Source organism: Scyliorhinus canicula, chromosome 23 (genome assembly GCF_902713615.1).
Source record: "Scyliorhinus canicula chromosome 23, sScyCan1.1, whole genome shotgun sequence".
Taxonomy (NCBI): Eukaryota; Metazoa; Chordata; class Chondrichthyes; order Carcharhiniformes; family Scyliorhinidae; genus Scyliorhinus; species Scyliorhinus canicula.
In genome coordinates, this window is record NC_052168.1 from 559,423 (window position 1) to 581,256 (window position 21,834).

The following is a 21,834-nucleotide window of genomic DNA, read 5'->3' on the forward strand; positions in this document are numbered from 1 at the left end:
GAGTGCTGCGTACACCGGGGCAGTATAGAGTGGCTGCGTACACCGAGGCAGTGAGACGGTGCTGCGTAAGACCGGGTCAGTATAGAGTGGTCTGCGTACACCGGTGCATATAGAGTGCTGCGTACACGTGGGGGGGGGGTTGGCAGTATAGAGTGCTGCGTACACCGAGGCAGTAGGGAGTGCTGCCGTACACCGGGGCAGTGCTGCGTACACCGAGGCAGTATAGAGTGCTGCGTACACCGAGGCAGTATGGAGTACTGCGTACACCGAGGCAGTATAGGAGTCTGCGTACACCGAGGGCAGTATGGAGTGCTGCGTACACCGAGCAGTCTGCGTACACCGAGGCAGTGCTGGCGTACACCGAGGCAGTATGGAGTGCTGCGTACACCGAGGCAGTGCTGCGTACACCGAGGCAGTGCTGCGTACACCGAGGCAGTATGGAGTGCTGCGTACACCGGGGCAGTAGGGAGTTCTGCGTACACCGAGGCAATGCTGCGTACACCGAGGCAGTAGGAGTGCTGCTACACCGAGGCAGTATAGAGTGCTGCATACACTGAGGGCAATGCTGCGTACACCGAGGCAGTATGGAGTTGCTGCGTATACCGAGGCAGTAGAGTGCTGCGTACACCGAGGCAGTATGGAGTGCTGCGTACACCGAGGCAGTGCTGCGCAACCCGAGGCAGTGCTGCGTACACCGAGGCAGTATGGAGTGCTGCGTACACCGGCATTAATAGAGTGCTGCGTAGCCGAGGCAGTGCTTCAGACACCGAGGCAGTATGGAGTGCTGCGTATGCCGAGGCAGTGCTGCATACAGCGAGGCAGTATGGAGTGCGTGCGTACACCGAGGCAGTGCTGCGTACACCGAGGCAGTGCTGCGTACACCGAGGCAGTAATGGAGTGCTGCGTACACCGGGGCAGTATGGAGTGCTGCGTACACCGAGGCATGCTGCGTACACCGAGGCAGTATGGAGTGCTGCATACACCGAGGCAATGCTGCGTACACCGAGGCAGTATGGAGTGCTGCGTATACCGAGGCAATGCTGCGTACACCGAGGCAGTATGGAGTGCTGCGTACACCGAGGCAATGCTGCGTACACCGAGGCAGTATGGAGTGCTGCGTACACCGGGCAGTATGGAGTGCTGCGTACACCAAGGCAGTATAGAGTGCTGCGTACACCGGGGCAGTATGGAGTGCTGCGTACACCGAGGCAGTATGGAGTGCTGCGTACACGAGGCAGTATGGAGTGCTGCGTACACCGGGGCAGTGCTGCGTACACCGAGGCAGTATAGAGTGCTGCGTACACCGAGGCAGTATAGAGTGCTGCGTACACCGAGGCAATGCTGCATACACTGAGGCAATATGGAGTGCTGCATACACCGGGGCAGTATGGAGTGCTGCGTACAACCGAGGCAGTATGGAGTGCTGCGTACAACCGAGCAGATGGAGTGCTGCGTACCCGAGGCAGTATAGAGTGCTGCGTACACCGAGGCAGTATAGAGTGCTGCGTACACCGAGCAGTGCCTGCGTACACCGAGGCAGTATGGAGTGCTGCGTACACCGGGGCAGTAATGGAGTGCTGCGTACACCGGGGCAGTATGGAGTGCTGCGTACACCGGGGCAGTATGGAGTGCTGGGTAACCGAGGCAGTGCTATGCGTAACCGAGGCAGTAGGAGTGCTGCGTACACCGAGGCAGTATGGAGTGCTGCTTAACCGAGGCAGTTGCTGCGTACACCGAGGCAGTATGGAGTGCTGCGTACACCGAGGCAGTATGGAGTGCTGCGTACACCGAGGCAGTATAGAGTGCTGCGTACACCGAGGCAGTATAGATTGCTGCGTACACCGAGCAGTATGGAGTGCTGCATACACTGAGGCAATGCTGCGTACACCGGGCAGTATGGAGTGCTGCGTACACCGAATGCAATGCTGCGTAACACCGTGGCAGTATGGAGTGCTGCGGTACACCGGGGCAGTATGGAGTGCTGCGTACACCGGGGCAGTATGGAGTGCTGCGTACACCGAGGCAGTATGGAGGCTGCGTACACCGAGGCAGTGCTGCGTACACCAGGGCAGTTGCTGCGTACACCGAGGCAGTATGGAGTGCTGCGTACACCGAGGCAGTATGGAGTGCTGCGTACCACCGAGGCAGTGCTGCGTACACCGTGACGTATGGAGTGCTGCGTACACCGAGGCAGTGCTGCTTACACACCGGGACAGTATGGAGTGCTGCGTACAACCGGGGCATGTAGTGGAGTGCTGCGTACACCGGGGCAGAGTGCTGCGTACACCGAGTCAGTATGGAGTGCTGCGTATACCGAGGCAGTGCTGCGTACACCGAGGCAAGTATGAGTGCTGCGTATACCGAGGCAGTGCTAGCGTACACCGAGGCAGTATGGAGTGCTGCGTACACCGAGGCAGTGCTGCGTACACCGAGCAGTATGGAGTGCTGCGTATACCCGAGCAGTGCTGGGTACACCGGGCAGTGCTGCGTACACCGAGGCATTATGGTGCTGCGTATCCCCGAGGCAGTGCTGCGTACACCGAGGCAGTATGGAGATGCTGCGTACACCGAGGCAGTGCTTGCGTACACCGAGGCGGTATAGAGTGCTGCGTATACCGAGGCAGTGCTGGGTACACCAGGCATGCTGCGTACACCGAGGCAGTATGGAGTGCTGCTATACCGATGCAGTGCTGGGTACACCAGGGCAGGGCTGCGTACACCGAGGCAGTATGGAGTGCTGCGTACACCGAGGCAGTGCTGCCGTACACCGAGGTCAGTATGGAGTGCTGCGTATACCCGAGGCAGTGCTGGGGTACACCAGGGCAGTGCTGCGTACACCGAGGCAGTATGGAGTGCTGCGTACACCGAGGCAGTATGGAGTGCAGCGTACACCGAGGCAGTGCTGCGTACACCGAGGCGGTATAGAGTGCTGCGTATACCGAGGCAGTGCTGGGTACACCAGGGCAGTGCTGCGTACAACCGAGGCAGTATGGAGTGCTGCGTATACCGAGGCAGTGCTGCGTACACCGAGGCAGTATGGAGTGCTGCGTATACCGAGGCAGTGCTGGGTACACCAGGGCAGTGCTGCGTACACCGAGGCAGTATGGAGTGCTGCGTATACCGAGGCAGTGCTGCGTACACCAGGGCAGTATGGAGTGCTGGGTACACTGAGGCAAATAGCTGTGGGCAGGTATGAGGAGTTGTAAGAACTCTCTGTTTAGTCAAGTCATGCTGTCTTGATAAATGATCCGGAGGGAGTTGGTGAGCGAGATTGCCAAGTGTGAACTCCCAATGTTGTTAATTAAAGGGAGGAATTTTGCAGATGTTTGTACACTTGTACCATAGTTTGCTGGTACAGTTTACCTTGTAGCATCGTGATTAATCATTTATCTCTCCCTTTCCCAGGACGCAATGAGTTGATCGCTCGGTATATACAAACTGCGAACAGGAAAAACCACGCACACGTAAACAGGTTTGTGCATGAATATTTTGGGTGAAAAGTGTGTCAAAATGACCCAAGTGTCCATTTTGGGTACGGGGGAAATCTGTGTGAATTACACCCCCTGGTGAGTGACATGCTGCCCCCTGGAATGCCACTGACCCCCACGTGGTCATCAAGTTTGGTATTATGATCCCGGACTGGAAGGGGGGGTGAGGGCGGGGTAGAGGGTGGTGGGTTGGTGGGGGGGGGGGGGGGGGGAGTGGAGGGGTCTTTACTTGATGTCTGGTTGGAGAGGATGTGACCGGTGAGTATGCTGCCCCCCTGTGGTGTCCGGCAGGAGTACGGCCCTTTGCGCTCTGTCCAAATTGAGCCAATTTCCGGATATTGCAAGGCCATTAGTTGACGGGGATTTGGAGAAGATTTTTCAGGACATTTCCTGCGTTAGCTGCAGTGCATTGTTGGGGATTGGGTGTGGGTGATTGATGACAAGGTTTTAAAGATTGAGTAAATGTTGGGTTTTATTGAGTTGTTTATCTGTCGGTGGACGTTAGATCTGGAGCAGATAACTAGAGGAATGTGCAATCTCGGGAAACTTTTCCTTTACTTTCCTTTTCACATCTCCATCAGGTATCGAGTCACATTCAGGTTCTTGCTCGAAGAAAATCTCGTGAGATTCACAGCAAGTTAAAGGTAAGGGCTCAGTTACTCTGAACATTTAGAATTTTATCTGTTACCGTGACCTTTAACCCTGACTTCCTGTACTTGGTAAATACTCTTTGCACAATTGGACCAATAGTGCCAAACGTTTGGATTGAGGCAGACATTTGAAGCGGCGACATTGGCTGCTTCCCACTCCACGTTCCACATCCATTATCATTGTGAATCCAGATACCACAGTCAGACCTGCCACGTCCACAGCTCTCTCCGAGCTGAGCAGATTGCAGGTTTGACAGTGACCACACTAATGATCTTCGACCCTTGGGTTCCATCCAGGTTGGACGCTGCACTGTTGCAGAAAGGAGGTCACTCTGAGTCTGTATTCCCTTTTTTAAAATAAATTCAGAGTACACAATTCTTTTCTTTTCCCAATTAAGGGGCAATTTCGTGTTGTCAATCCATCCACCCTGCACATCTCTGGGGTGAAACCGACGCAGATATGGGGAGAATGTGCAAACTCCACACAGTGACCCAGAGCCGGGACCGAACCCAGGACCTTGGTGGTGTGAGGCAGCAGTGCTAACCACTGCGCCGCCCTGAGGCCTGTACTCAAAGTAAAGAGAATATATTTGACTCTGGCAGGAGAGCAGCAAGTGGAGTGAGCTCACAGCTTCCCGGGAATTGGACACTTCCCAATGGTGCCGGATACGACAGACTGCTTTCTCCATGTCAGTTCTCAGATTTAGTACATAGCCAAAGGAGATTTCACTTTCTCATCGTCCAGCCAGGGGTGTGCCACGGGCACGGTGTGGCACGGCAGGGTGTGGCCATGGGCGGGCAGGGTGTGGCCTGCGGGCAGGGTGTGACCACGGGAAGGTTGTGGCCATGGGCAGGGTGTGGCCGCGGGGCGGGCAGGGTGTGGCCGCGGGCAGCGTGTTGACCGTGGGCAGTCTGTGACGGGCAGGGTGTGGCCGTGGGCAGGGTGTGGCCACGGGCAGGGTGTGACCAGGGGCAGTGTGTGGACCGCGGGCGGGCAGGGTGTGGCATGGGCGGGCAGTGTGTGACCGCGGGCTGGGCAGTGTGTGACCACGGGCAGGTGTGGCCGTGGGCAGTGTGGCCGTGGGCAGGGTGGTGGCCGTGGGCAGGGGTGGTGGCCGTGGGCAGGGTGTGGCCGTGGGCAGGGTGTGGCCGTGGGCAGGGTAGTGGCCGTGGGCAGGGTGTGGCCGCGGGCAGGGTGTGACCACGGGCAGGGTGTGACCGCGGCAGGGTGTGACCGCGGGCGGGCAGGGTGGGTACCATGGGCAGGGTGTGGCCACGGGCGGGTGTGAACCGCGGGGCGGGCAGGGTGGGGCCACGGGCAGGGTGTGGCCGTGGGCAGGGTGTGGGCCCGTGGGCAGGGTGTGGCCGCGGGCAGGGTGTGACCACCGGCAGGGTGTGACCGCGGGCAGGGTGTGACCGCGGGCGGGCAGGGTGTGACCATGGGCAGGGTGTGGCCACGGGCAGGGTGTGACCGCGTGGCGGGGCAGGGGTTGGCCATGGGCAGTGTCTGGCCACGGGCAGGGGCAGTGTCTGGCCGCGGGCAGTGTGTGGCCACGGGCAGGGTCTGGCCAGGGGCAGTGTCTGGCCAGGGGGCAGTGTCTGGCCAGGGGCAGTGTGTGACCAGGGCAGTGGTTGACCATGGGCATGTGTGGCCGTGGTGGCAGTGTCTGGCCGCGGGCAGTGTGTGGCCACGGGCAGGGTGTGGCCGGGCGGGCAGGGTGTGGCCACGGGCAGGGTGTGACCACGGGCAGGGTGTGGCCACGGGCAGGGTGTGACGGGCAGGGTGTGGCCACGGGCAGGGTGTGACCACGGGCAGGGTGTGGCCGCGGGCAGGGTGTGGCCGCGGGCAGGGTGTGGCCGCGGGCAGGGTGTGGCCGCGGGCAGGGGGTGGCCGCGGGCAGGGTGTGGCGGCGGGCAGGGTGTGGCCGCGGGCAGGGTGTGACCACGGGCAGGGTGTGGCCGCGGGCAGGGTGTGGCCAGGGGCAGTGTCTGGCCAGGGGCATGTGTGACCACAGGCAGGGGTGGTGACCAGGGGCAGGTGTGTGACCATGGGCAGTGTGTGGCCTTGGTGGGCAGTGTCTGGCCGCGGGCAGGGTGTGGCCGCGGGCAGGGTGTGCCCACGGGTGGGCAGTGTGTGGCCACGGGCAGGGTGTGACCACGGGCAGGGTGTGACGGGCAGTGTGTGGCCGCGGGCAGGGTGTGGCCGCGGGCAGGGTGTGACCACGGGTAGGGTGTGACGGGCAGTGTGTGGCCGCGGGCAGTGTGTGGCCGCGGGTGGGCAGCGTGTGGCCGCGGGCAGGGTGTGGCCGCGGGCAGGGTGTGGCCACGGGCAGGGTGTGGCCGCGGGCGGGCAGTGTGTGGCCGCGGGCGGGCAGTGTGTGGCCGCGGGCAGTGTGTGGCCGCGGGCAGTGAATCGTGCCGGTCAATGCTCAGTATCCCGGTGGGCGGCAGTCACGGTGCCTGGATTCTGGGGTACTCCACTGTGCCAACCAATGTGTAGCACTGAACAATGAGAGCTCTATTGATAGAATCTGGCACATGACTGAGCTCAAATCAAGTATGTGTGATCAGCAGGCATACATAACAAAAACCATGCTGATAATGAAGCTTTGTGGAGTTAAGGATATCTCTCCACCAGAACATCAGAATATTCCTGAGGAGTTAAATCTCCATTCAATGTACAGGTCTCTTTCTGAGGGAGGTGATTGATTTGATTGATTGATTGATATATGTACCGAATTACAGTGAAAAGTATTTTTCTGCGGCCAAGTGTACAGAGTAGACAAAAAGAATCATCAACAGAGAACATTGACAAACCGTGATTGGTTACAGTGCGAAACAAGAGCCAAACAAAGCAAATACATGAGCAAGAGCAGCATAGGGCGTCGCTCTCCGAGGGAGAGTCATTGAGGAGTCTGGTAGCTGTGGGGAAGAAGCTGTTCCTATGTCTGGATGTGTGGGTCTTCAGACTTCTGTACCTTCTGCCTGATGGAAGGGTCTGGAAGAAGGCAATGCCTGGGTGGGAGGGGTCTCTGATAATGCTGCCTGCCTTCCTGAGGCAGCGGGAGGTGTAGACAGAATCAATGTGGAGGTGGCAAGTTTGTGTGATGTGTTGGGCTGAGTTCACCACACTCTGCAGTTTCTTGCAATCTTGGGCCGAGCAGTTGCCATACCAGGCTGTGATGCAGCCGGATAGGATGCTTTCTATTGCACATCTGTGCAAGTTTGTGAGAGTCAATGCTGGTTCTTGGGTGTAACCAGACAAACTGTGTCTCTCCTGCTATCTACCTTTCGCTCTCTGTTCTCAATCTTTAACAGGACCAAACTGGTGTAAATAAAGCTGATTGCATTCCTTCGAAATGGATGTAAGTGTTTAGATGAAATATGAAAAATAATCTCCTCCATTAGTAAAACGTGATTAATCTTTTTACTTTTATTTTGAATGGACTGCCCATTTGGTGACTGGACTGGCTGACAATCTCTCCTTCTTTCCAGACAATCAATATGGTGAGCTCTTGGAGGGGGTGGGGAAGCGTTGGTTTTCTTGTCTGTGCTGATATTTTGCTGTTATAAAGTCTCATATTTCCTGCTGCCTCTCACTGCCGACAGATCCCCAATGCCTGACTGCCATCAAACTCAGCTTTGAGAAAATGATCAGGAAACTACTAGAAGAGTACCAGTGATCGGATTTTAAATCACCAATTTTCCCCATTTGATTTCAGCCTTATGATTGGGATAGACCTGATCAGCAAAACAACTTCTGAACTTCAGCCTTGATTCCAACTCCCTCTTGTCCGATTTCAGATTTGGTGAAAGGTTCCCACTGGAGTCGGGAGATAGTGGGTGGCACGGGGAAACGTGTAGTAATTGTTCTTGATTGACAACTCTGCTACACTACTATCGTTTCCACGATTAATATCAGGCAAAGTAAAATTCTTCAATGGGAATATTGAATCACTCTGGGTTGTAAACTGAATTTTACAATTTTGAATAAATACAACTTCCTTAAGATATCCAGATCCACACTGTTCTCGTTTTCTGAATTAGTGTCAGCGTCCGCTTGGTAGAGTGCTGTCTGTCTCCATCCACTGATGGCTATTGAACCAGTTTCACTTCTGTGTATCTTTTCAAATTTGGAGTATTGAGAAAATAACTAAGATGTGTTACAAGCTGTAATGGACTCCGATTAAGCAATGCTTCTATAATGAACATGAAAATTAAATAGTATTTGAACATCACCTGAACTTCAATCACCTCACCAACAGGTTTTCATTTCTTCTGTATATTGTGGTATTTCTGGTCTGTTGAGGTTCTTTACACCCTGGCCCTATCCAGTGAGCCCGAAACTGAGGTCTATGACATAGTCAAGTCGCTCACTTGGAGGTTGCTGCCTAGATTGGCTGATGAAGAATGTGCAATTGGTTACAGTAATGGACAGTGAAAATCCATTTAAAAACCACAAATCCTGAAAGACTTGCTGTGAGGTGAATTGAACATTCTGAATTCTCCCTCTGTGTACCCGAACAGGTGCCGGAATGTGGCGACTAGGGGACTTTCACAGTAACTTCATTGCAGTGTTAATGTAAGCCTACTTGTGACAATAATAAAGATTATTATTATTATCCCAGTGTTTCTCTGGAAGAGATGGGGAGAACATGTAAATTTTGTAAAGTTGCTTTATTTGGGGTACTCGCCATGTGAAAAGCTGCCCTCAACCCCAATAGAGTGTTTCAAGCTCTGCTTTCTGGCTGTGTGGCTACTCTAACCCATCCTCCTGTGTGTTGGCTGTGGCATTAACTGTAAGGAGCTGTTGGATTTGGATGTAACTCTTCAGCATCACTGGAAACTAGCAATGGTCACATTAGAACCCGTTAAAGCCTCAGAGCATTGTTTCTGAGTGCTTTGTAATTTGAAATACTCCTCCATGATACTGACATCGCAAGAATGCGGGTCATGAGTGGCCATGCTGGATTGGCCTCCTCTTGATGTAATTGGATCTTTCTGTAAGTATGGAGATTATGGAATCAGTGGAAAAGTATTTAGATAGTTGCTTATCTATTGTGTGAAAGCGATTCTGATGGTGACTGTCAGTGTTTCATCAAGAAATCACACTCCATTGGTAATTCATCCTTCAATTAAATTATCAATATTCCACTGTCCATGATCAATTATTTCTTTGTAATAAAAGCAAAAACTGTGTCAGCAACACATAAATCACTATTATTGATTAGAGAATTCTCACACCATTTGACTACATTTATTACTCGCACTTAATATAACGAGCAAACCTGGCACAAACGGCTCAGTTACTTACTGTTTACTTATTATTATCATTTGCCTATTTACAGATTACTGTTGAGAGCATCTTTTAACAGCTCAAATTGGTCTTGAACAAGTTTGTTCAGCAATGACTTCTGTCTTTGTATATTTCAGTCTCACGCACTCTCTATTCCCCCTTGGGGAATGCTATTTCTCTGCTTCTTTCCTTCCGCCTCTTCTCATTCTATCCAACCCTCTTTCTTTCTCTCTTTCCTTTCATTTCTTTGCTCTCTTTATCCCTCCCCCTCCCCCTGCCACTCCTCTATAATATTCTCTTGTATTTGTTCTTATTTTTGCTGTTGTGTCTTTTCTCTATCAATAGTTCTGTGATCAGAGCTACTCTGAATGTTTCTCCCAAGCTCCAAAAACCCCCGTCCCATCTGTTTTTCCTCCTCCCACACGCTCACTTTGAAACCAGTCCACAGTATTATTGAACGGGGTCTTTCCGAGAACATGGCCCCCAATATGCCCACAACCCTTACAGGGTCAGCATCAAACATTGCTGAAGTTTCATGGGTTTTTAGCAATGACAAGATTCCCTTGGATTAATTTGTTGTTCTGTCTGACACCCTTTTCTCTTGTCCATAAGGATCAGTCCACAAAGGACAAAGCCCTCGCCAGTATGGCAGCCATGTCATCCGCTCAGATCGTATCAGCGACAGCAATTCAAAACAAACTCGGCATGTCACATGTGTCTCGTCCTTTTTCTGTAACATCAGGGGTAGGTAATGATTGATTGTTTGCTTTGTCGGTGTGAGGTGAAGTGCGGACACTGTGTAGCCTGTTGACACAGTGACTGAGGTCTGCTTCCTGTCCTGTGTGTAAAGGAACTGGTGAGATTGTGTTGGTAAATTACTGCAGGTTACTCAGTGAAAAGGATACTTAGAATGTAGAACATACAGTACAGAAGGAGGCCATTCGGCCCATCGAGACTGCATTGACCCACTTAAGCCCTCATTTCCACCCTATCCCCAATAACCCCTCCTAACCTTTTTGGACACTAAGGGCAATTGATCATGGCCAATCCACCTAACCTGCACGTCTTTAGACTGTGGGAGGAAACCGGAGCACCCGGAGGAAACCCACGCAGACACGGGGAGAACATGCAGACTCCACACAGACAGTGACCCAAGCCGGGAATCGAACCCGGGACCCTGGCGCTGTGAAGCCATTGTGCTGCAATGCTGCCCAAAGTTTAATCTTTACTGTCACTGAGAAGGCTGCTATAGGAGCTCTGTGCCTCCTTGTCTATGTTTCAACAGGCGAATCAACCATCGTAAACCCAAGTTAAAGATTTCATTAGATCAAAGGATGGGCTTGTAGAGTCACAAGAAAACGTGGTGATCCTGAGGTTTGGGAACAATTTAGAAGCCAGCCAGAGGGAACCAAGAAACTGATGAAGAAAAGGAAAGACAAGATACTTATAAACTAGCGAGAAAATTAAAGGCAGATTGCAGCTTCTTCCCCACTGTCACCAGACTCCTAAATGACCCTCTTATTGACTGACCTCATTAACACTACACCCTGTATGCTTCATCCGATGCCGGTGCTTATGTAGTACATTGTATATATTGTGTTGCCCTATTATGTATTCTCATGTATTTTCTTGAATTCTGTTTAATTCCCTTTTCTTCCCATGTACTGAATGATCTGTTGAGCTGCTTGCAGAAAAATACTTTTCACTGTACCTCGGTACACGGGACAATAAACAAATCCAATCCAATCCAATCCAAAAGCTTCTTTAGTTATATGAGAAGGAAGGTTTAGCTAGCCCAAAGGCAGGCCCATTACGGGTGGACACAGGAGAATTTATAATGGAAAATAACGTTGGATTCTTCCAACACCGAACAGGAACCCAACCCTGCATGCATGACTATTATTTCTGAATTTTAAGTTGGATCTTTCTGTTGAACAAAGATAATTAATTTGGTTGATGCTCTGGGTGGAAATGATCTCCAGTGGTCTTCAAAACAAAATAATTCTTTTTTCCATTTTGGGAATGTCACATCTCATTCGGTTTCTAATAGACCAAAGGGATGTGTACAAATCAACATCAAAAGAAGCTAAACGGAGGGCAGCACGGTGGTGCAGTGGGTTAGCCCTGCTGCCTCACGGCGCCGAGGTCCCAGGTTCGATCCCGGCTCTGGGTCACTGTCCGTGTGCAGTTTGCACATTCTCCCCGTGTCTGTGTGGGTTTCACCCCCACAACCCAAAGATGTACAGGGTAGGTGGATTGGCCACGCTAAATTGCCCCTTAATTGGAAAAAAAATAATTGGCTACTCTAAATTTATTTAAAAAAAGAGAACTAAACAAATGCCATTTGTGTTTTGATAAGCCAACCTTGCTAGTGGAGTCCATAGGTCTGTTGAGACAATGGTTTTCCAAACACCAGACCCTCAACATGCACCCCTTTGAACCCATAATGGCTGAGACATCATCAGTCCTGAAAAGGAAGCTAAATTCCAGATGCTGCATAAACGTCCATTGTTGGAGTCATCATGGAGAAGGAAAGTCACATGACCCAATAAATGGCCTTCACGATTATCTTTGAGCTGTGTAGCCAGTTTGCAGTTTAGCATCTAACTGGCAGGTCACACAGAAGCAAGCTTTGTCCAGATGGGACCACCTGTCCAGCTAGTCTGACTGCTGGAAGAATTTGTCTCATCATCTACATAACTGATGCCAACTCTGCTTCAACTGCGGCATCTTCACCTTCACCTGCAGCATCTCTGCTTCCCGACATCACCTGCCGCATCTCTGTGTGCCGACTTCACCTGCAGCATCTCTGCTTCCCAACTTCACCTGCAGCATCTCTGCTTCCCGACTTCACCTGCAGCATCTCTGCTTCCCGACTTCACCTGCAGCATCTCTGTGCCGACTTCACCTGCAGCATCTCTGCTTCCCGACTTCACCTGCGGCATCTCTGCTTCCCGACTTCACCTGCGGCATCTCTGTGTGCCGACTTCACCTGCAGCATCTCTGCTTCCCGACTTCACCTGCAGCATCTCTGCTTCCCGACTTCACCTGCAGCATCTCTGCTTCCCGACTTCACCTGCCGCATCTCTGCTTCCCGACTTCACCTGCAGCATCTCTGCTTCCCGACTTCACCTGCAGCATCCCTGCTTCCCGACTTCACCTGCGGCATCCCTGCTTCCCGACTTCACCTGCAGCATCTCTGCTTCCCGACTTCACCTGCGGCATCTCTGCTTCCCGACTTCACCTGCGGCATCTCTGTGTGCCGACTTCACCTGCGGCATCTCTGCTTCCCGACATCACCTGCAGCATCTCTGCTTCCCGACTTCACCTGCAGCATCCCTGCTTCCCGACTTCACCTGCAGCATCTCTGCTTCCCGACTTCACCTGCAGCATCTCTGCTTCCCGACTTCACCTGCAGCATCTCTGCTTCCCGACTTCACCTGCAGCATCCCTGCTTCCCGACTTCACCTGCAGCATCTCTGCTTCCCGACTTCACCTGCGGCATCTCTGTGTGCCGACTTCACCTGCAGCATCTCTGCTTCCCGACTTCACCTGCAGCATCTCTGCTTCCCGACTTCACCTGCAGCATCTCTGCTTCCCGACATCACCTGCAGCATCTCTGCTTCCCGACTTCACCTGCAGCATCTCTGTGCCGACTTCACCTGCGGCATCTCTGCTTCCCGACATCACCTGCAGCATCTCTGCTTCCCGACTTCACCTGCAGCATCTCTGCTTCCCGACTTCACCTGCAGCATCTCTGCTTCCCGACTTCACCTGCAGCATCTCTGCTTCCCGACTTCACCTGCAGCATCTCTGCTTCCCGACTTCACCTGCAGCATCTCTGCTTCCCGACTTCACCTGCGGCATCCCTGCTTCCCGACATCACCTGCGGCATCTCTGCTTCCCGACTTCACCTGCAGCATCTCTGCTTCCCGACTTCACCTGCAGCATCTCTGCTTCCCGACTTCACCTGCAGCATCTCTGCTTCCCGACATCACCTGCAGCATCTCTGCTTCCCGACTTCACCTGCAGCATCTCTGCTTCCCGACTTCACCTGCGGCATCTCTGCTTCCCGACTTCACCTGCAGCATCTCTGCTTCCCGACATCACCTGCAGCATCTCTGCTTCCCGACTTCACCTGCAGCATCTCTGCTTCCCGACTTCACCTGCAGCATCTCTGCTTCCCGACTTCACCTGCAGCATCCCTGCTTCCCAACTTCACCTGCAGCATCCCTGCTTCCCGACTTCACCTGCAGCATCCCTGCTTCCCGACTTCACCTGCAGCATCTCTGCTTCCCGACTTCACCTGCAGCATCTCTGCTTCCCGACTTCACCTGCAGCATCTCTGCTTCCCGACTTCAACCTGCAGCATCTCTGCTTCCCGACTTCACCTGCAGCATCTCTGCTTCCCGACTTCACCTGCAGCATCTCTGCTTCCCGACTTCACCTGCGGCATCCCTGCTACCCGACTTCACCTGCAGCATCTCTGCTTCCCGACTTCACCTGCGGCATCTCTGCTTCCCGACTTCACCTGCAGCATCCCTGCTTCCCGCTTCACCTGCAGCATCTCTGCTTCCCGACTTCACCTGCAGCATCTCTGCTTCCCGACTTCACCTGCGGCATCTCTGCTTCCCGACTTCACCTGCGGCATCTCTGCTTCCCGACTTCACCTGCGGCATCTCTGCTTCCCGACTTCACCTGCACATCTCTGCTTCCCGACTTCACCTGCAGCATCTCTGCTTCCCGACTTCACCTGCAGCATCTCTGCTTCCCGACTTCACCTGCGGCATCTCTGCTTCCCGACTTCAACTGCGGCATCTCTGCTTCCCGACTTCACCTGCAGCATCTCTGCTTCCCGACTTCACCTGCAGCATCTCTGCTTCCCGACTTCACCTGCGGCATCTCTGCTTCCCGACTTCACCTGCAGCATCTCTGCTTCCCGACTTCACCTGCAGCATCTCTGCTTCCCGACTTCACCTGCAGCATCTCTGCCTCCCGACTTCACCTGCAGCATCTCTGCTTCCCGACTTCACCTGCAGCATCTCTGCCTCCCGACTTCACCTGCAGCATCTCTGCTTCCCGACTTCACCTGCAGCATCTCTGCTTCCCGACTTCACCTGCAGCATCCCTGCTTCCCGACTTCACCTGCAGCATCTCTGCTTCCCGACTTCACCTGCGGCATCTCTGTGTGCCGACTTCACCTGCAGCATCTCTGCTTCCCGACTTCACCTGCAGCATCTCTGCTTCCCGACTTCACCTGCAGCATCTCTGCTTCCCGACTTCACCTGCAGCATCTCTGCTTCCCGACTTCACCTGCAGCATCTCTGCTTCCCGACTTCACCTGCCCCCTCCTCCCCACTCCCCCTCCACCCCACTCCCCCATCCCCCTCCTCTCCACTCCCCCTCCTCTCCACTCCCCCTGCCCCCTCCTCCCCACTCCCCCATCCCCCTCCTCCCCACATCCCCCTCCACCCCACTCCCCATCCCCCTCCTCTCCACTCCCCCTCCTCTCCACTCCCCCTGCCCCCTCCTCCCCACTCCCCTCCACCCCACTCCCCCATCCCCCTCCTCCCCACTCCCCCCTGCCCCCTCCTCCCCACTCCCCCTCCACCCCACTCCCCATCCCCCTCCTCCCCACTCCCCCTGCCCCCTCCTCCCCACTCCCCCTCCGCCCCACTCCCCCTGCCCCCTCCTCCCCACTCCCCCAGCCCCCTCCTCTCCACTCCCCCATCCCTCTCCTCCCCACTCCCCCTGCCCCCTCCTCTCCACTCCCCCGCCCCCTCCGCCCCACTCCCCCGCTCCCTCCGCCCCACTCCCCCGCCCCCTCCGCCCCACTCCCCCTACCCCCTCCCCGAGCCCCCTCCTCTCCACTCCCCCATCCCCCTCCTCCCCACTCCCCCTGCCCCCTCCTCCCCACTCCCCCTGCCCCCTCCTCCCCACTCCCCCTGCCCCCTCCTCCCCACTCCCCCTGCCCCCTCCTCCCCACTCCCCCTGCCCCCTTCCTCCCACTCCCCCTGCCCCCTCCTCTCCACTCCCCCTGCCCCCTCCTCCCCCTGCCCCCTCCTCCCCACTCCCCCTCCCCCCTCCTCCTCCCCCCTCCTCCCCACTCCCCCTGCCCAGTGTAAGGAAGTTGCAAACTTTGAATGTGTAAAAATAAACTAACCCACAGAGTTAATCCTAATTTGGGATTTTCTCTGGGATTATTTAAGGGAAACATCAAAGATAGAAGCAGGAGGAGGCCATTCAGCCCTTCGAGCTTGATGCACAGTTCATTATGATCATGGCTGATCATCAAGTTCAGTACACTGATCCCACCTTCTCCCCATATCCTGTGAATCCTTTTAGCCTGCTGTATCTAAAACTATACAATGTTTTAGCCTCGCAAAACTTCCTGTGGTAACGAATTCCACAGGCCGACCACTCTCTGGGTGAAGAAATGTCTCCTCATCTCCGTCCTAAATGGTCTACCCCGAATCCTCAGACTGTGACCCCTGGTTCTGGACACACCCACCATCGGGAACATCCTTCCTGCCTCTACTCTGTTCAGTCCCGTTAGAATTTTATAGGTTTCTAAGAGAGCCCCCGCCCCATTCTACTAACTCCAGTGAATATAATCCTAACCCATTCAATCTATTCTCATACATGAGTCCTGCCACCCCAGGAATCTGTCTGTTAAACCTTTGCTGCTCTCCCTCCACAGCTAGAACACCCTCAGATAAGGAGACCAAACTGTACTCACTATTCCAGGTGTGGTCTCACCAAGGACCTCTCGCTATGAAGGAGTGGGGAGGAGGGGGCAGGGGGAGTGGGGAGGAGGGGGATGGGGGAGTGGGGAGGAGGGGGCAGGGGGAGTGGGGAGGAGGGGGATGGGGGAGTGGGGTGGAGGGGGAGTGGGGAGGAGGGGGCAGGGGGAGTGGGGAGGAGGGGGATGGGGGAGTGGGGTGGAGGGGGAGTGGGGAGGAGGGGGCAGGGGGAGTGGGGAGGCGGGGGATGGGGGAGTGGGGTGAAGGGCAATATCCCATTTGCCTTCTTTACCGCCTGCTGCCCCTGCATGCTTCCCTTCAGCGACTGGTGTACGAAGGCACCTGGGTCTCGTTTTGAAAAGGACCTGTTTATTCATACTCTTTGTTTCCTATCAGACAACCAATTTTCCAACCAAATGGCAGGCAGTGGCTAGTGGGGTACAGCAGGGATCGGTGCTGGGACCCCAGCTATTCACAATATATATTAATGATTTGGACGAGGGAACTAAATGTAATATCTCCAAATTTGCAGATGATCCTAAGCTGGGTGGGAGGGTGAGCTGTGAGGAGATTGCAGAGATCCTTCAGTGTGATTTTGACAAGTTGAGTGAGTGGGGAAATGAATGGCAGATGCAGTATAATTTGGAGAAATGGGAGGTTATCCACTTTGGTAGCAAAACCAAGAAGGCAGATCATTATCTGAATGGCCATAAATTAGGAGAGGGCAATGTGGGATGAGACCTGGGTGTCCTCATACACCAGTCACTGAAGGTAAGCATGCAGGTACAGCAGGCGGTAAAGAAGGCTAATGGTATGTTAGACTTCATAGCGAGAGGATTAGAGTACAGGAGCAGGGATATCTCACTGCAATTATACAGGGCCTTGGTGAGGCCACACCTGGAGTATTGTGTGCAGTTTTGGTCTCTATCTAAGGAAGGATGTTCTTGATCTTCCATTCAGATGCCATTGGGGTCCCAAAGGTTGGCTTAGTGACCACAGACTGGTAATCTCAATTGTCCAGCCAGTAGGGAGCTGCTGAGCGAGGCTGTGGTTGCCTCGCCTACTTTAAATTAAATACCAATTAGGGTCTGAATTCCATGGAAAAGTTTGTGATGGATTTTACATGGAATTTCCCGTCTGCTCTGCCGGCGAGTTCCTCACTGCTATTCAATGTCACTTAGTCCCTTTCCTGGGGAGTTCATCACCGGTTTAGCCCACACTTCACTGGGGAGCTGAACTCAAAGATCTGGCCGCCATTTTGAAAGGGTGCCCTTGTCTCTAATTGATCTTGTGGCTTCCCCACACCCCCCAACCATGGGAAATGTCACGCCCCCCCAATAACATGGGCACTACGCCATACCCCCCCAAGTGAGGATACCCCGCTATGGGGTCCCTAGGGGCCCCTCCTCTTCAGGCCCCCCAAGTCACCTTACGGTACCCCCACCTGTATCCTCCCAACCTCCCCAGAGGCCCCTACTTACCTACCCTGTACCTCCAAAACCCCCTCCACCCTCCTTTCATGGGGATGGCTCCCCTAGGGTCCTGACCCTAGGCAGTGTCATCGAGGCATCCTTGTACTGGCGCCTTGGCACCCTGGTAGTACTGCCAGCTTTGTAGTGCCAGGGTGGCAGTGCCAAGGTGCCAGAGGAGGGCCACGGGACCACCCTGCACTATCCCTGACCATTCAGGCCTTCGATGTCTCAGGAGACCTTCCGGGTGCCATGCTGCATTGACCAGTACTGATTGGCGCCTGGCTGCAGCCTCTTTGGGGAGGCCAGTGGAATGTGGAGGCCGGTAGTCCTGGATAGGTAGGCCGTAAGTAGGTTTAAGACCTACTTTAGTGAGCGCAGTTTGATTCTGCCCCTTTTGGGCAGAGTTCCGATTCTGATGCCTCGTGGGACTCGGGTATATCCCGCAAGGTGAGAAGGCAGCCGGGAAGCCCACAGGTAGCCTCCCCTGGGACCTATCGGCCATAGCCCACTCTCGCTCAAATGCAACGCGGCCACTGGATCGCGCCCAGGGTAAATTATTTATTCATATGTTCATAAATATGGCTCTGTTCTAATCTTGCTATTCGTATATTTCCTGTTTCTCTGTATTAGGATTTACCAACTCCCACGCACAGCAAACTAACCCCAATGTACTTGTTGGCAACACTTAATTCACTTTGTGCTTCAGATGTTGCTGTGAATTGGATTAGAGCTGTTCGCGTGACTGGGTTAACAAGGCGCACATTTCCATAAGACCATAAGACATAGGAGCGGAAGTAAGGCCATTCGGCCCATCGAGTCCACTCCACCATTCAATCATGGTTGATTTCAACTCCATTTACCCGCTCACATAAGTCTTCAATATATACTGAATTCTTTTTCAATATTATGTACTGTCTCTGCTGACTTACCTCAAGTTTCTTTTATAAACCCAGTTCCAAGTGGGAGCTCAGACCTTCCCCCACCACCCTGTATTGGGTTGAAAACTTTATCACAATTAAGCAGACCATAATTAGACCTTTCCCTTTGTTAATTAACACAGTTGGATAAATCTTCAGTGCCTGGCTATTGAGATTGGTAGCAACAGGGAAAGGGAGACCTTAATTTGTGTTGTAGAAAGAGAGGGTAGACCAGGAAGGTCTTTGTTCAACCCAGGGCAAGGAAGCCAGAAATCGGCCCAATTTGTGCTTCCTTTTTCTAGCAGACTTGATGGTATCTCCTTCATTTTGCTTTCAATGATCCTGGAATGGGGGTACAGCTGACATGGAGACTGAGTGACTAATCTTTATCTGTTTGTTCTCTTTCCACAGACTCCAGAGTTCTTTCAGTTTTGGCCAGGTGCTGTAACTTTGGGTGAAGCAAGATCCTCACCAGAGTAGGTGCAGTTCTAGATACAATAGCAGAAAGGGTTTCATTCATAACTCCACAGCAACTGAACATTCAGATGTTTTACAAATGCAGTTCAAAGTTCAGAAAGTTTAGGTTTGTTACCTAAATCTTGACGCTGGATACACTCACTGAAATTCACTCACTGAAATTCACTCACTGCATCTGATCCCTTTTCCTGCAGGATTTCCCCCCCCCACTTTACTCTGCTGGATTGTTCTTAAAAGTCTATATTTGTTCTTACACCCTCTTCTCCCTGCCTTTCCTGAAGGTGCTGACTATTACTGGCGTATGTTCAGTTGCCATACGCGCTCTGTGACCTCCTATGACAAACTTGGCTGGGTTATTTAAACGTGGTGTATGTTGCATTCACGCCTCCAGCAATATCCACGCGTGTATTGTCTAGCAGGAGTCACCGAGTGGTGATTAGAAGCATTCGGACTTTCCCCAACTCCACTCCGGGGGCACTAATGTCCATCAGGAATAGCACTAATTCTGTACCATCCAGGTTCAGCCCAGACCAAAGATGAAATTTATACTGCCCAACGTCCCATCAGGCTACTTGTAGAAAATTGCGCCAATTGCAGATTTCATAGAATATAGATAGTAATCGCAGTACAGTGGAGATTATTTGATGAGGAGGTCAGGTCAGTGTTAGCTCTCTCTCCTAAGACTGACTCAGCCAATCTCATTACCCTGACCATTTTTCTCAATCACCATGAAAATGTTACCTCTTCAGATTTACCCAGTTCTCCTTTGGCTCGATTGATTCTGCTACCACCGCACTCTCAGAGAACACATTCCAAATCCTAGCCACTAGCTGTGTAAATAAAATTCCCTCTCATCGCTGTTACCTCGTTTGCCAATCCCCTTCAATCTGTGTCCTCCAATTCTTGACCCACAAGTCATTTGATAAAATGTCACCTATCGGGTCTGCGAGTGCAGCTCAAACTGGTGAATAAAAGTCAGGGTGGCAGCGTGGAGATGCAGTGAATGGCAGGAAGCTGGGAGCAGTGATTCCTCCTTGCTAAAGATAGATGCAAAGTAATTGTTTAGTTAAAAAATACTGTGGATTGTGGAAATTTGGAATGAGAATAGTCAGCAGGTCCGGCAGCACCTGTGGAAAGAAACCGAGTTAATGTTCCAAGTCATTCAGAGCCTCAGCAATCCTTTGTCTCCAGGCACATCCTATTTTTGGTGACTTATTATCCCTCCCCACCTTTCCCAATCCTTTCATTATGGTTATACTGACAGAAGAATCCTGAGTTGAATTTGATGTTATACGCCAGGTCTTGCCATACCTCCCTCTTTACTCTCCGATTTCTTTTTTCACTTCCCCAGTGAACTTTATATTAAACCTGGTTTCTCACACGTACTAACCACCTGACCTTTGTCATTCACACCCTCTGTCTGTTTCATCATCCAGGGAGCTGAGGATTTTTTATCTTATCCTTCCCCCTCATTGGAATGTTCCTCTGCTGTCCCTGAATCACTTCCTCAATAAAGGTTTCCCGTTGTACTTTACAGCTGTGCCTCCAATTTTTGATGACCTCAGACAGGTCTGTTCTTACCCCAGTGAACCTACATTGGAACAGGAACTCTTTACATTATTGTTCATCAGGAATCTATCAATCTCTACTTTAAACACGTTGAACAACCTCTGGGACAGAGAATTCCAAAGATTAACAACCCCAAACTCTGGACAATAGGCCCAGTTTGCTCCAATCCCTCTTCATTAGCCAGTCCCATCATCCCTGGAACAAGTGATGAACCTTTGTCGCTCTCCCTCTATGGGAATAACATCTGAGGTAAGGCGTCCAAAACTGACCACAATACTCCAGGTGTGGTCCAACCAAGCTTCTGTACAATTAAAGCGAGACCCTCACTAGTCTTGTACTCAAATCCTCTTGTGATAAAGACTAACACCTGAATGAAATATCTTTACTCTAGACTGCTCCTTATTCTTTCCCACAGCTAACCTAAACTTCTAAATACTATAATCATTGTTCCCGCCTGATATGTGATTGTCCTGACCCTCCTCATCCCCAGAACTAGAATAATCCTTCCCCCTTTGTTGGGGCAGAAACATGCTGTTGAAGAAAATTCTCCTGACCACACTTTAGAAACTCTCATTCTGCCCCTCCTCTTTGCACCATTAGCTCAGTTGGCTATGATACAGAGCAACGCCAACAATGAGGGTTCAGTTCCCTCACCGAGTGAAGTTATTCACCTTCTCAGCCTTGCCCCTCGCCGGAGGTGGTGATTCTCAGGTTAAACCAGCACCCGACAGCTCTTAAAGGGGAGAGCAGCTTATTGTCCTCTGGGAATGTGGCAACATTTACATTGGCTCCCCCAGTCTATATTAATACTGCTCTAATGCTTTTGCACTTCTCTGTAATTGTCCTCCAAAATTTGCTCCACTGTATTTTTCCTGGTAGTTGGTGATCTATAGATTAGGACTGGTGCCTGTTATTGTTTCTTAACTCTAATCAAATAGATTCTGACCTTGACCCTCCCAGGACGAACTCTCTCCAGCACTATAATATTATCCATTCTCAATACTGCCAACTCTCCTCTTCCCTTCCCCGTATCGTTATCACTGCAACGTCTTATTCCCAAACCGCTATTTGCACCTGCACTTTACAAACCAGATGTACAATACATTGAGCTTTTACATAGACACTAAATTTAATTTGGTCTTATTGCATTTCATCTGAACTCTGACCACATCTAATACTTTCTGTTCCTTACTCTTGTGTTCTGTCTTTTCCGCTCGTTTCA

The 21,834-nt window shown here is 52.5% G+C and overlaps 1 protein-coding gene across 1 annotated transcript in view; it reads left to right on the forward strand.

Moving 5' to 3' along the window:
- Nucleotides 1–21,834, forward strand: part of LOC119956440 (transcriptional enhancer factor TEF-1-like) — a 76,040-nt gene that overhangs the window by 39,149 nt on the left and 15,057 nt on the right. Inside the window, 7 exon segments of the mRNA XM_038783675.1 lie at nt 3,406–3,434; nt 3,436–3,456; nt 3,458–3,472; nt 4,070–4,132; nt 7,634–7,645; nt 10,047–10,178; nt 18,978–19,042. Of these exon segments, the coding sequence (XP_038639603.1) occupies nt 3,406–3,434; nt 3,436–3,456; nt 3,458–3,472; nt 4,070–4,132; nt 7,634–7,645; nt 10,047–10,178; nt 18,978–19,042 (337 nt within the window).